The 14,457-nt window shown below is 42.6% G+C and overlaps 1 protein-coding gene across 1 annotated transcript in view; it reads right to left on the bottom strand.

The window, feature by feature from the left end:
- IFT81 (intraflagellar transport 81) overlaps positions 1–7,768 on the bottom strand; it is a 91,570-nt gene extending 83,802 nt beyond the window's left edge. Inside the window, exons 1-4 of the mRNA XM_026454625.1 lie at positions 7,660–7,768; positions 4,832–4,996; positions 4,205–4,308; positions 3,224–3,417 (exon numbers count right to left, since the gene is read on the bottom strand). Of these exons, the coding sequence (XP_026310410.1) occupies positions 3,224–3,417; positions 4,205–4,308; positions 4,832–4,975 (442 nt within the window). The 5' untranslated portion in view covers positions 4,976–4,996; positions 7,660–7,768. The remainder of the gene's footprint in view (positions 1–3,223; positions 3,418–4,204; positions 4,309–4,831; positions 4,997–7,659) is intronic.
- Positions 7,769–14,457: the final 6,689 nt, after the last annotated feature.

Raw genomic sequence — 14,457 nt, 5'->3', positions numbered from 1 at the left:
GCTCACTGCAACCTCTGCCTCCCGGGTTCAAGCGATTCTCCTGCCTCAGCCTCCTGAGTAGCTGGGATTACATGCATGTGCCACCACGCCTAGCTAATTTTTGTATTTTTAGTAGACACGGAGTTTCACCATGTTGGTCAGGCTGGTCTTGAACTCCTGACCTCGTGATCCACTTGCTCTGGCCTCCCAAAGTGCTGGGATTACAGGCGTGAGCCATAGAGTTTTCTTAATCAGGTTATCTATTAACTTACGGCGATAACTTAAGTCATTGTAAGAACACCATTAAAAACACAAAAACACATCCTTATACATTTATATAGGATACAAAAAAGTACATCTCTACCATCTTAACACTGAATACTTCTCTATATTTCTGGTTACTTTCCTACTTCACACTCTACACTCTAGCTATGTTGATGTCTAAGTCCCAGAACATTCCAAGTTCTCACGTCCAGCTTATACATCTATGACTCCTTCACCCATAACTTAAGCAACTCCTATTCATCCTTCAAGTCTTCACATAGATTCCACTATTCTCAGGGAAGCCTTCTCTGGCTCTTTACCTATCCTAGCAGAGTAGATATCATGTACAATTATAACTGACTATTATGATTTCCTGTCTGTCTCCCTCCATCACATAGTGAGAGCCAAGAGAAAAAGAATCATATTCATTGTGTACACCCTTGTATCCCTGGGGCCTAGCACAGTGCATAACCCATGGAGGTGTTTAATATAAAGTAGTTGAATGGGCCAGGTGCGGTGGCTCACACCTGTAATCCTAGCACTTTGGGATACTGAGGCAGATGGATCACTTGAGGTCAGGAGTTCGAGACCAGCCTGGCCAACATGGTGAAACCCCATCTCTACTAAAAATACAAAAAATTAACTGGGCACAGTGGCACACACCTGTAATCCCAGCTACTCAGGAGGCTGAGGCAGGAGATTGCTTGAACCTGGGAAGCAGAGATTGCAGTAAGCCGAGATCGCACCACTGTACTCCAGCCTGGGTGACAGAGAGAGACTCTGTCGCAAATAAAGAAAAGTAATGGAATGAATGAAAAAAATCCTGTTACCTAAAAATTTTTTTAAATAGTCTTTTTGTTGTTGTTGTTTTAGAGACAGGGGCTCACTCTGTCACCCTGGCTGGAGTGCAGTGGTGCGATCACAGCTCATTGCAGCCTCGACCTCCCTGGGCTTAGGTGATCCTACCACCTCAGCTTCCCAAGTAGTTGGGACTACAAGCTTATGTCACCATGCTGGGCTAATTTTTAAAATTTTTTGTAGAGATGGGTTTCACCATGTTGCCCAGGCTGGTCTCCAACTCTTGAGCTCAAGCAATCTGTCCGCCTTGGCCTCCCAAAGTGCTAGGATTAAAGGCATGAGACACTATGCCTGGCCAAAAAGTTATTTTGATGGGGAATGACAGGAATAATATTTTTCTTGATTGATCATATCTTACAAATCTACAAATTATTAATTATAAGACTCTTCATTCCAAAAGATAATATGTATTTTTATTAGGATTCCTGAAATGACTGGCTAAATGTGTAAATCATTATACATTGTAAATCATTGTGTGTATATCTCTTTCTCATATTTATAATGTGTGTATATATATATAGAAACAGATACCTATCAGATATGCTTCAAGAACAAGTATGTCTTTATTATTGTTAATTATTTCATTAACTAGCTGAGCATATTTAGCAAAGACTTAATCAGGTCGGGCACTGTGGCTCACGCCTGTAATCCCAACACTTTGGGAGCCGAGTTGGGCTGATCATGAGGTCAGGAGTTCAAGACCAGCCTGGCCAACATAGTGAAACCCCATCTCTACTAAAAATACAAAGATTAGCTGGGTGTGGTAGGCACCTGTAATCCCAGCTACTCGGGAGGCTGAGGCAGGAGAATCGCTTGAACACAGGAGGCAGAGGTTGCAGTGAGCGGAGATCACACCACTGCACTCTAACCAGCCTAGGCAACAGAGCAAGACTCTGTCTTGGAAAAAAAAAAAAAAAAAAGACTTAATCAACTTCCTCTAGATAAATTAATTTTTATCAGATTTATTGATGGTGGGAGCCTAGGAAGGAGAAAGTACACATTTACACTTCTCTATTTCCCACATTGTGTAAAATATTCAAAGGTAAGGACAGGTGGTCTCATTCTGCTGTGCTTCTCCCATGGCATCTGACATAATTATTTGCATAAATACTGTCTTAAGAGATCAATATTGACTCTATTTTGAGTTACTGCCATGTCCACCCAAAATAGCAAAGTACATGGATAAAAATAAAAATATTCAGTTGGTTACTGTGATTCAATCCAAATATTGAGCTCACATTAGAAGTGACTATACAAAGTCTGGAAGAAAATAAAGATGGATTAGACATGACACCTGTCTCTATGGGCCTCAGAATGTATAGGGAAAAACAGATTGACAAACTGTTCACAACAATTTGGCACAAATCAGTCTATGTAAGTGCTGTGGAATAAAAGTGTGAAACACTAAACAGAAGCACTTAAAAAAAAAAAATCAAAGTCCTTTTAAATCTAAGCCTAATTACTTTCTCTCTACTTTCTTTGGCCAGCAATGTACTCAGGGATCTCAGGATCAGAAGCCAGACCAGCCAGAATCCTCAGTACTCAAGAGCTTTAAGACCTTATGCCAGAACCTAATGTTACTCCAAAACTCTGGCGAGAAAGATGCACTGAGATTTCAAACTCTGGAATCTATCTCTACGCTTTCTCTGATTAGGAAGTCCTTTGAGACTACAAGCCTAGGTTCTTTGCCTGCTTCTTTCCGGGAGCTCACCTGTCCCAATTTGCCCGGGATAGTGTCAATTTAAACCATTTTTCTTGGTGTTTAAATGTTATGATAGTCTGTTTCTCTCTAATTTGGATAAAAAATTATGTAGTCACCTTACTGATGAACAAAGTGCTGTGCAGACTTAACCCAGGATCCCATTTACCCACAACTGCTAAGTAATAAATTATTCTAAAATCTTAGTATCAGGTTTGTTTTTCTATTCACATACTCCTATCACTAAAACAGTATTTGTGTGCAAAAGCCGTTATCTTGAGATGTGGCCATAGTTGAACATTAGCTGATACAGTTTTATCTTCTTGTGCCACTTGGAACTATAAAGACAGCAAATGAAAAAAAGCGTAACATGTATTTGAATATGTACACCTTGAAATCCATTACAATTTCAATGTACCATTTATGTATTGTTTACCTGTTTATTGGTGTCAGCCACAGTTTCATCCTGAAGAAACTCACTTGGTACCTCAAGTTTTATTAAAAAACGAGCTAAATATGCTCTTTTCTTCAGTTCATTAGTCCTCTGAAGAAGCCAGTGGAGCACTGGGTAAATTACAGGTTTACTTCCAATCACCAAACCCTGACGAAAAGTACTCCTAAGAGAGAAACACACACAAACACACACACACTTAACAGTAAACTTTGAAGACAGACAGCATTTTCTCAAAAGCTGATTTACAATGTCCAAATTGCTTTCTGCAACTTTTTAAAAAAGATAAACCCAAGGAACTTTTTTTTTTTTTTTGAGACAGGGTCTCACTTTATTGCCCAGGCTGGAGCACAACACAGCTCACCGAAGCCTTAACCTCCTGGCTCAGGTGATCCTCCCACCTTAGCCTCCCAAGTAGCTGGGACTAGAGGCACCAACCACCATGCCCAGCTGATTTTCTGCTGTTGTATTTGTTGTAAAGACAGCATTTCGCCATGTTGCCCAGGCTGGTCTCGAACTCCTGAGCTCAAGCGATCCTCCCACCTTGGCCTCTCAAAGTGCTAGGATTACAGGCGTGAGCTACCATGCCTGGCCCCAAGGCTATTCTAAAGTCAGTCTGTACATTAGTTAGAAAATTAGAAAAATCAGGCCCTCAATATATCATTGGCATATCCAAGTAAGTTGTGTTTAAGCTGTTTTTATGTAGGATGGCAGATAAAGGATAAAATGGTATAGTGGATTTACCAGACAGCTTGATTATGGGAAAGAACTGACCCACTTAAAGACTTCTGAGTTTGGTTATAGAAGGTTTAAGATTATTTTGAAACTCAGTGATGTTCTCAGGCCATCAAATGAGGGAAACCAGGTATTACCTAAAAAGATTGACTGCAGTATATGAAGGTTTGGATATTAAAGCATAATTTTAAAAACTCAATACGTGATCAGATTCTTACATGTCTGTGGCATTCCCTGAAGGTTTGTATTTAAGAATACCAAGAAGGCTCAACATTCGTTTGGCTGTCTGCTCTGGCATCTCCTCTCTTAAATCCACAAGTTGCTAACAAAGAAATTGAAAAAAACAAATGTTATTGCTATATACGTAACAAAGGACAATATTTAAACTCACTGACAAAATTGTTCTGCTAGAGCTTAACAGCACAATGGTCTCTTCATAAAACAGATTAAGGATGGAGGTCCCCAGATTCCAAGTGACGGTGCACCCAAGTCAGATCAAGATTCATATTAAGAATGTTAAGCTTCAAAAAAAGTATCCAGTGGAATGGACCAGTGTATGAGAGACATGAACTAACTTGCAATACAATAAAACCTTTTCTAAAAGCATTTTCATTCCCTAACCAAACCTATTTATGTCTGGAAGTAGAGAAATAGTTTCTAAATAAGGTACTAATAGATAATTTATTTTTGAGCTAGCAGAGAAATGTTATGCATCATTTACTATTACTTTACAGACATGGAAAATAAGGCACAGAGAGGTTAAACAATTTGCCCAAGACTCACAGCTATTTAGAGGCAGAAACTGGCTTTCTGCTACCCATCAAAAAGAAAGAGAAAACTCTTACCTTTGGGTCAATCTCAGCCAGGACATCACTAAGAACTTGTAATAGTTGCATTGGCTCCAAGGAATCAAACGTGATTAAATTATAGTTCTTCCTAAAGGGCTCCTTATTGAGACTGTCCACAATGAATTTAATTTGATCACTCATAATTAGGTCTTATAATTTTAACTAAAGAGTAAAAATAGAAAAAAAAAAATCCTCAATACTGGTAACAAAAGTCCTGGGTAAAAACCAGAATTAAGTTCACACAACGTAGGCACAAAAAGTATAATTCTACATGACATACAAAATGCTGTGAAAAGGGTTATTTTGTTGAAAGAAATCCAAGTATAATGGCTTTATCATGAAAACTGCAGTATATAGTGTTAATTTTAACATCAAATGCTTTGTACATGCATCTGTTGTTAACAGTAATCATCTGAGTTAATGTGGACAAATGAATAACAAATCCCACCTCTATTAACATCTTTCCCATGCAGGTGCATAATTTCTACCCAGGAATTAAACATGCTCCTAATTTTTAGGAGCCTGTCTGCAAGCCTAACAGATGTTTCTCCCAAATCTCCCAAAAAATATTGAGAGATTTTTACTTTAAAATCTGTATTTCCAGTTTCTCTTGCAAATCAGATCTGACAACCATGGGCCCACATTTGTGTATGCCCACAACCAACTGCAGCTGAGTAGAGGCTGCACACCTCAAGTACCCTTCATCTATTTCTGTTATTGGTGTGGCCAGTAGGCATCCACTCTGCCACCCTAGAGTAACTCAGGCCTTCATTTCCTTTGGCCTTCAATGAGGCAACAGCCTCCTGTTCTCTGGTCTCCACCTCTTCCCATTCCAAATCATCTGTAGGCTCCTTATCGCACACAAAATACAGCTCAAACTTCTTGGATTCTGAGACTCTTTATGATCTGGCATAACTTATCCCTTTCCAACTTTATTTCCAAATTGTTACCTTTCTACCCCTTCAAAGTTCAGCCTATTGAAACAGTCACTGCTCCTTAGTTTTTCTATCACTCTGACTTTAGTTAATGTTGCTTTCTCTGCCTAAAATGACTGCTCGCCCCTCCTTCATCTCGAGAGGTGCAAACCCCCCAACCATCTTTCAAGCCATGCCCACCAAATGCCAGTTCCCCCAGGAAATCTTTCTCAAGCTATCCTCCAGGTTCTGCAGCAGTGCCAACACCTGTCCTCCATAGCTGACCACACTTAAACTGTGCTTCTCTGCTAGCATGACTTTTGATCTTGTGCTAGTTCTTTAGGTACACATCTTCTCTTCCCTGCTAAACTGTAAATTCCGTATCTGTGTCCAATTCCATTTTTGAACATCCACTGTCTAAAACGGTGATTCCTTCCACTAGCTTGAATAAACTTTTTCACAGGCAAAAGGCCAGAAACAACATAAGCCTAAATCTAAAGGAAATCAGGCTGGCAGTGAGAAAGATCATAACTTTTTAAAAAATTGAATATCTGATTTCTTAACTGCTGAAACAGCTTTACCTAGGTAAATGCTTTAACTTTAACGATTAAAAATAAATTAAAGAATAAATTGCTGCCGGGAGCTGTCACTCATTCTTGTAATCCCAGCACTTTGGGAGGCCGAGGCAGGCGGATCACTTGAGGTCAGGAGTTCGAGGCCAGCCTGGCCAACATGGTGAAACCCAGTCTCTACTAAAAATACAAAAATTAGCCAGGTGTGGTGGCAGGCGCCCATAGTCCCAGCTACAAGGAGGCTGAGGCAAAATAATCGCTTGAACCCAGGACGCAGAGGTTGCAGTGAGCCGAGATCGGGCCACTGCATTCCACCCCAGGGGACAGAGCAAGACTCCATTTGAACAAAAAAAAAGAAGCAAAAAAGGATATGATCATTTCTCCACCATGATGAAAAATTATGCACAAATAATTATTATTGCTAAGAAATAAGTCAAAAGAGGATAGGAAGGATAACCACCATGGCTTATAATAAATCTGAGGTTTCCTTTAAGCTATAGAAGGAAAACCTTTACATAAGTTTCTTTTTTTTAAATCCATATTGGAAGTGCAAGTTTTCCATTGTTTAAAGTATTTTAAGTAAAAGTCCACATCATAATCTTTGCGTGCAGAAATATATATTTCATTTTAAATGATTTAGAAAGTATCTATAGGTCTATTCTTTTTTCCCTCAAAAAAAAAAAGAAAAAAGAAAAAAGAAAAAACTGGATAAACCAATACAACGCTTCCAGGAAGGCAAAATAAACCAGTTGGGTTCCCCCCAAGTCGCCCACCAGCCTGCAAATGGTCACTCAATAAGGACAAAAGTGTACTGAACAGGCAGGCTATCTGTGCCCAGAGGGCTCTGCGCTCTAAAATTAGCAAAAGCAATTACTGTCCCTCTTCTAGCGCGAAGTCGCCGCGCTAATTCCCAAGCACTCACCCACAAACGAGTCGCAGGGGGCGGGGAACAATGAAAACCAGGACGTGCGTGTTCTCTGGCACAATTTGGGACAGAAACCGTACTGCCCGGGTCCCAGGCTGGCACAAGCACCGTCCCGCAGCCTCCTGGGAGTCCCAGAAATAGTGTCCCCCTCCCCGAGCTCGGGACAGGGGACAGGGGACCCCACACCCAACCGGGCCTCTGGCGGGGGCTGCCCTGGGCCGCTCGACAGTACACTCCGCCCGGGAGCGGCCTGGATCCGCGCGAATCCCAGCAGGGCCCCGATCCCCTATCCGAGGGCTTAACCGCGACGACCCCTTCCACTTGCGAGGTACTGCATCGGGATCAAGAGAGGACGGGAGCACTCTCCTATTTCGGGGTTCAGGGGAGTTTCCGACCGCGAGTTGGCGAGGTTACCTCAAATCCTCCTCACGAAACCGTCTCCCCACCCCCCAGGAGGCGCCCGGGCTCTAGACGGCTCCTAGAGTCGAGCTCCTTGGCAACGGTTGCTAGGCCGTGGAGTTACGTCACTTCCGGGGAACCGGGCACGCGCGCGCGCGAGCTGGGGGTGGGGCCTGGGTCGGTTAGGGTCTGACAGGCGCTGGGCTTACTTGCAAAGCTGGCCCTTTGGGACTGTTGTTCCGACCTAGACGCGCTACGATAACCTTCCCGAAAGTCCTGTACTTCGCAGTTTACAAAATACTGTCTGCATGATTAACCTATGTTAAATGCGTGTGCTGTTTCATTCATTCATTCATTTATTCATTCATGCATGCATTCATGCGCCAAACGTGGGTGATGATTTTTGTTTGTTTTTGAGGCAGGGCTGGGTGGTAGAGGGGTTGGGATGAGCAAGCATTTGGCCTGTGCTTCAAATGTAGGTTTTTGACATAAGAATCTCCAAATTAGGTTATGCATAGAAACAATTGTAGTGAGGCTCTGGCAGGATTAAAAGAAGACACATTCATCATAGAGAGTTCAGCTTCTGTGTCACATTACTGGGCCACATTACCTGAACTGGGAATTAATTTTTTTTAAACCCAGTACGTTTTGAATATGCTGAGAGCCTGAAAGGGGGTGCAGGAGAACTAAGTGTCCTAAGGTTCCTTTGGCTTCTGAGTGGGCTCTCTTTAGGTGCCTGCAGAAATAAATTCAATCCTTGTGGTCTTCATGGAGTTCACATCCCGTGCAGGAGGCAGGGAGATCTTTGTGCCCAGTCACTGATGAGGTTTAAAAGTCTACTCGAATTTGCACTAGCGGGTTTGTGGGAGACTTTAGTTGGCAAATGATATTTTGAACCAATCCCTATTAGACTAGAGACCACGATACTTTGTGATATCAGCTGGCAACGAAATAAAGAGAAGGAAAAAAAAATCAAATTATTGATACCTTGAAAACTTAGTTGCCTGCTCAAACAGCATAGGAGAAACCAACTATAGCTTTAGCATCAGACTTACCGCAACAAAAAATAACAGATTACGTATTAGGCATTTCCTATATGCCCTGTACTGTACGTGCTGCTGGGAATGCAGAAGAGCAGGACATACCTGGCCCCTGCCCTCATGGAGCTGACAGTCTAGTGCTGGCAGAGATTATTAAAGGGGCAACACCAATACAACTGAGATAAATTCTGTAACAAGAGAAGCCAATGATTAGGAGCCCAGATTAAGGGCCTCAAGTTTATTTGAGGAGGGAGGTGCCAAAGGGGCCATACTATCAGTAAAGTTTCTGTCAAATAGAGTGATGTTTAAGGATCAGTAAAAATTAGGCCTGGCACTGTGGCTCACACCTGTAATCCCAGCACTTTGAGAGGCCAAGGCAACAAGATAACTTTGAGCCCAGGAGTTCAGGACCAGCCTGGGTAACAGAGCAAGACCCTTTCTCTACAAAAAATTAAAAGTAAAAATTGGCCAGGAGTGGTACCACTGCACTCCAGGCTGGGCAACAGAGTGAGACCCCCATCTTTTAAAAAGGATTAGCAAAAATTAGCCAAACAGGAAAAGGGAGAGTGCTTTGGGCAGGGGCAACACAACATTCCAAGAACAGTCCCTTTGTTGGCTGCCCTCTGACTGTTGAAATATCAAGTGTAGGTACCCTGCAGGGCTCTTGGAGAGAAACTAAAACTGGCCCCGCCCCACAGAATGCTCACAACCAATTAGGGGAGGCAACACTTAAAACCTCAAAAATTAAGTAACTTATGTAATCCTGAGAGAAACAATACAAGATTTGTAGAAGGGATTATATAATTCATTGATCCTGGTGGGTGTGTTAGGAGACATCCCTGGCTACCTGGGTGTGAATTCTGTATCTGCCATTGTGTACCCTCTCTTCAACTTGCTAAACTTTCCTCATCTGTAAAACATGGCTATAATAAAACCTTCCTCAATAAGGTTGACGTGAGGATTAAGTGAGTTGATATGGGTAAGGTGATTAGAACAGTGCCCAACATTGGGAAGCACTGAAGACATTTATGTTTTTTCTTTTTTAAAAATGAATCTGTACATGGTGGCTCAAGCCTGTAATCTCAGCACTCTGCGAGGCTGAGGTGGGAGGATAGTTTGAGACCAGGAGTTCAAGTCCAGCCTGAGCAACATAGTGAGACTCCGTCTTAGAAAAGAAAAGAAAAGAAAAGAAAAGAAAAGAAAAGAAAGAAAGAAAGAAAGAAAGAAAGAAAGAAAGAAAGAAAGAAAGAGGTCAAAAAGAAGAAGTAAACATTTTGTTAAATAAAAATTTTAAAATAAGATGGTTTGCCAGACACGATGGCTCACGCCTGTAATCCCGGCACTTTGGGAGGCTGAGATGGGCCGATCACTCTGATCAGGAGTTCAAGACCAGCCTGGCCAACATGGTGAAATTTCATCTCTATTAAAAATACAAAAATTAGCTGGACGTGGTGGCGCATGCCTGTAATCCCAGCTATTTGGGAGGCTGAGGCAGGAGAATCACTGGAACTTGGGAGGCAGAGGTTGCAGTGAGCCAAGATCATGTCATTGGACTCCAGTCTGGGCAACAGAGTGAGACTCTGTCTCAAAAAAAAAAAAAAAAAAAAAAAAAAGGAAAGGAAAGGAAAGAAAAGATGGGTTAGATTTGTACCTTCTATAGGGTTTATGGGTATAGGCTATAGAAATCCTAGATAGGAGTGGTTTATCTAATAGCTTTTAGCTCTTCCTCTCTCTGTTGCCACTAGTCTACAAACACTATACCTTTTAGTTATGAGACTGCAATCCTGTCTAAATTCAAATAAGCAAGAGGATTCACTCTTTGGACTAAAACTTGAATAGATTTTATGCTTAATATGGTTGCTCGGGAACACAGGGAAGAACTTGAAGCCAGTCAGCATGCTTCCTGGAATCTGTATATTGAAAAATTTACATTCCGACTCACAGTAAAAAAAAGACCTGCATATATTGGGTCCCCAGGCCAAAGGAAGATTAGCTACCACTCCCTGATTCTGTGTGTGTGTGTGTATGTATGTGTGTGTGTGTGTGTGTGTGTGTGTGTGTTGGGAGATGGAGTCTCACTCTGTTGCCCAGGCTGGAGTGCAGTGGTGCGATCTCAGCTCACTGCAGCCTCCACCTCCTGGGCTCAAGCAATTCTCCCGTCTCAGCCTCCCAAAGTGATTGGATTACAGGTGTGAGCCACTGCACCCAGTCCCCTGATTCATTTAAGATAAAACCTTGGGTGGATTCATTGAAGGGTCTAAGAGAGAATTCTCAGCAACAATTTCACAACAACAGAGGCATTGCTGATCTCCTCCCAACTGAGCCACCCATGAAGCCTTTTTTTCCCCTCCTTAGATGCTATGTTGAGTCTTCTCTATAAGCTCCCAACAATGCCTTTTGGCTGAACTATATTTGACATTTTTAATAGAGAGCGGGAAATTCTAGCCATATGTGACAGCTTTTCTGAAAGCTTCCCACTCCTTCCTCACTCTCTTTTTGAAACAGCGCTATTAAGATATAATTCACATACATACAATTCACTCATTTAGGCCGGGCGCGGTGGCTCAAGCCTGTAATCCCAGCACTTTGGGAGGCCGAGACAGGCGGATCACAAGGTCAGGAGATCAAGACCATCCTGGCGAACACGGTGAAACCCCATCTCTACTAAAAAATACAAAAAAACTAGCCGGGCGAGGTGGTGGACGCCTGTAGTCCCAGCTACTCAGGAGGCTGAGGCAGGAGAATGGCGTGAACCCGGGAGGCGGAGCTTGCAGTGAGCTGAGATCCGGCCACTGCACTCCAGCCTGGGCGACAGAGCGAGACTCCATCTGAAAAAAAAAAAAAATTCACTCATTTAAAGTGTACAATTCAGGCTGGGCATGGTGGTTCATGCCTGTAATCTCAGCACTTTGGGAGTCCAAGGTGGGTGGATCACCTGAGGCCAGGAGTTCGAGACCAGCCTGGTCAATATGATGAAATCCCTTCTCTACTAAAAATACCAAAAAAAAAAAAAAAAAAAAATTAGCCAGACATGGTGGTGGGCACCTGTAATCCCAGCTACTTAAGAAGCTGAGACAGGAGAATCACTTGAGCCCAGGAGGCAGAGATTGCAGTGAGCCAAGATCACGTCACTGCACTCAAACCTGCGAGACGGAGCGAGACTCCATCTGAAAAAAAAAAGTGTACAATTCAGTGGCTTTTAGCATATTCACAAAGTTATGCAACCATCACCACTATCTAATCCCAGAACATTTTTATTACACCAAAAAAGAAACCCTGTACCCTTCAGTCATCACCCTCACAATGAAAAGCTCCCCATTTCACAGCCCTAGGCAACCACTAATTTACTTTCCATCTCTATGGATTGGCCTTTTCTGGACATTTCATATAAATGAAATCATACAAAATGTGGTCTTTTGTGTCTGGCTTCTTTTGCTTAGTATAATGTTTTTAAGGTTCATCCATATAGTAACATGGATCAATACATCATTCCTGGTTTTTGTTGTTGTTGTTGTTGTTTAAGATGGAGTCTCTCTCTGCCTCCCAGGCTGGAGTGCAGTAGCACGATCTTGGCTCACCGCAACCACTGCCTCCTGGGTTCAAGCCTCCTGAGTTCCAGTGACTCTCCTGCGTCAGCCTCCTGAGTAGCTGGGACTACAGGTGTGCACCACCACAACTGGCTAATTTTTTGTATTTTTAGTAGCTATGGGGTTTTGCCATGTTGACCAGGCTGGTCTTGAACTCCTAGCTTCACACAATCTGTCCACCTCTGCCTCCCAAAGTGCTGGGATTACAGGTGTGAGCCGCCATGCCTGGCCCATCATTCCCTTTTATTGCCAAATAATTCCATTCTATGGATAGACCACATTTTGTTTATGCATTTTCTATTCCTGGACATTTGAGTTGGTTCCACTTTTTTGCTACTATGAATAATGCTGCTATGAACATTTGTATACACACTTTTGCCCCCTTATGAATAAGGATTCCATTGCCTAGGTTGGGTGAGCAGGCTATATACATCAGCAGGACTGCAGAAAGGATTCATTCTTACAGTGTCTCTTCCTTTCAATTTTTGTTAATTTTTGGCCTGTTGGGTACTTATGGTTGTAGATTACAGGACCCAAGATATGGAGCCTTTAGTAGTTTTTGGTTATAATGTAACGGACCTGTTACTGAAATCTACTCATCCCTTGCTACCAAAGCACTAGAATCCCCAATCTGTTTCTCACCAGAAGCCCTCTGATAAGAAGATGCTGCTTACATGGATGGGCTTCAAATGTTCACCATCTTCCAGTGGAGGAGAGGGTGAGGCGAGGTGAGGAGGAGGTGAGAAAAACTTGAAGCTGCCCCTTCTTATCTCCTTATTTAACTGTGTAGATAATAAGGAGTATCCACAGTTTCGAACCTTTGGTCCGATTATTCAGAGGGGGGAAATTACTCCTGATAAAGTGTATTTTTCAAGCCTCAGTTTAGTTATAAGATAAAAAATAAAGAGAAGAGGATTTATCTCATGTAATTGTGAAGTTGTTCTGAGGTGAGCAGGCCTATGTAAACCTACTCCCAAGGTCTGAGGAAGCTGAGAAGTGAAAAAAAGAGGCTGACAAATCCAGCTTCTTAGAAAGAGACATTTAGGCTGGGCACAGTGGCTCATGCCCATAATCCCAGCACTTTAGAAGGCCAAGGCGGGAGGATCACTTGAGGTCAAGAGTTCAAGACCAGCCTGGCCAACATGGTAAAACCTTGTCTCTCCAAAAAAAAAAAAAAAAAAATACAAAAATTAGCTGGGTATAGTGGCAGATGCCTGTAATCCTAGTTACTTGGGAGGCTGAGGCACGAGAATCGCCTGAATCCAGGAGATTGCAGTGAGCCAAGATCATACTGCTGCACTCCAGCCTGGGTGACAGAGCAAGACTCCATCAAAAAAGAAAAAAGAGAGAGAGAGAGACATTTAATAGGGACTTATGAACAGAAGCCATGTCTGTGTCTCAGGTGACGGCAAGACAAGATGGTGGGTCCCAGAATCATCACCTCCCAGACCCAGAACTTATATATCATAGAGAAAGGGTATACGTGCTTTAGAAGGGATGTGTAGGATACATGCTTAAGGGTAGGATTTATGATAAGTATGATAACATCAAGGTTGCTTTGATGTAAGGGAAAGATTTACAGTGAGTATGTACTCTTAAACGAGGAACAATAGATAAACAGTAGATAGACTTGGAATCTTAGTGACCTTCCTGAAACTGAGGTTAATTAGAAGTCAACATGGTGGATTAGCATCCAAGATGGAGTTGCTTTGGCTGCCACAGAAATCTAAGGATGTTACTACTTTCAGGTATGGCTTGACCTAGGAGCTCAATGATATCATCTGGATATTCTTTCTCCCTCCATCTCTGTCTCTCACCCTTCCTTTTTCTGAATGAGCTGCTAGTAGCCATAGGCTTATGTTCTACCAGCCTAGCAGTCCCCATAAAAGTAGAACCTAGGCCAGGTGCAGTGTGGCTCGCCCCTGAATTCCAGCACTTTGGGAAGCTGAGGTGGGAGGATGCTTGTGTCTAGGAGTTTGAGACCAGCCTGGCCAACATAGCATGACCCCATCTATACAAAAAATGTTTTTAAATTAGTTGAGCATGGTGGGGCGAACCTGTGGTCCCACCTACTCAGGAAGCTGAGGTGGGAGGATCACTTGAGCCCAGGAGGTCCAGGCAGCAGTGAACCATGATCACTTCTCTGCACTCCAACCTGGGTGACAGAGTGAGATCCCGTCTCAAAA

This window comes from Piliocolobus tephrosceles, chromosome 10 (genome assembly GCF_002776525.5).
Source record: "Piliocolobus tephrosceles isolate RC106 chromosome 10, ASM277652v3, whole genome shotgun sequence".
Classification (NCBI taxonomy): Eukaryota; Metazoa; Chordata; class Mammalia; order Primates; family Cercopithecidae; genus Piliocolobus; species Piliocolobus tephrosceles.
This window is presented reverse-complemented; position numbering and strand designations above follow the sequence as displayed.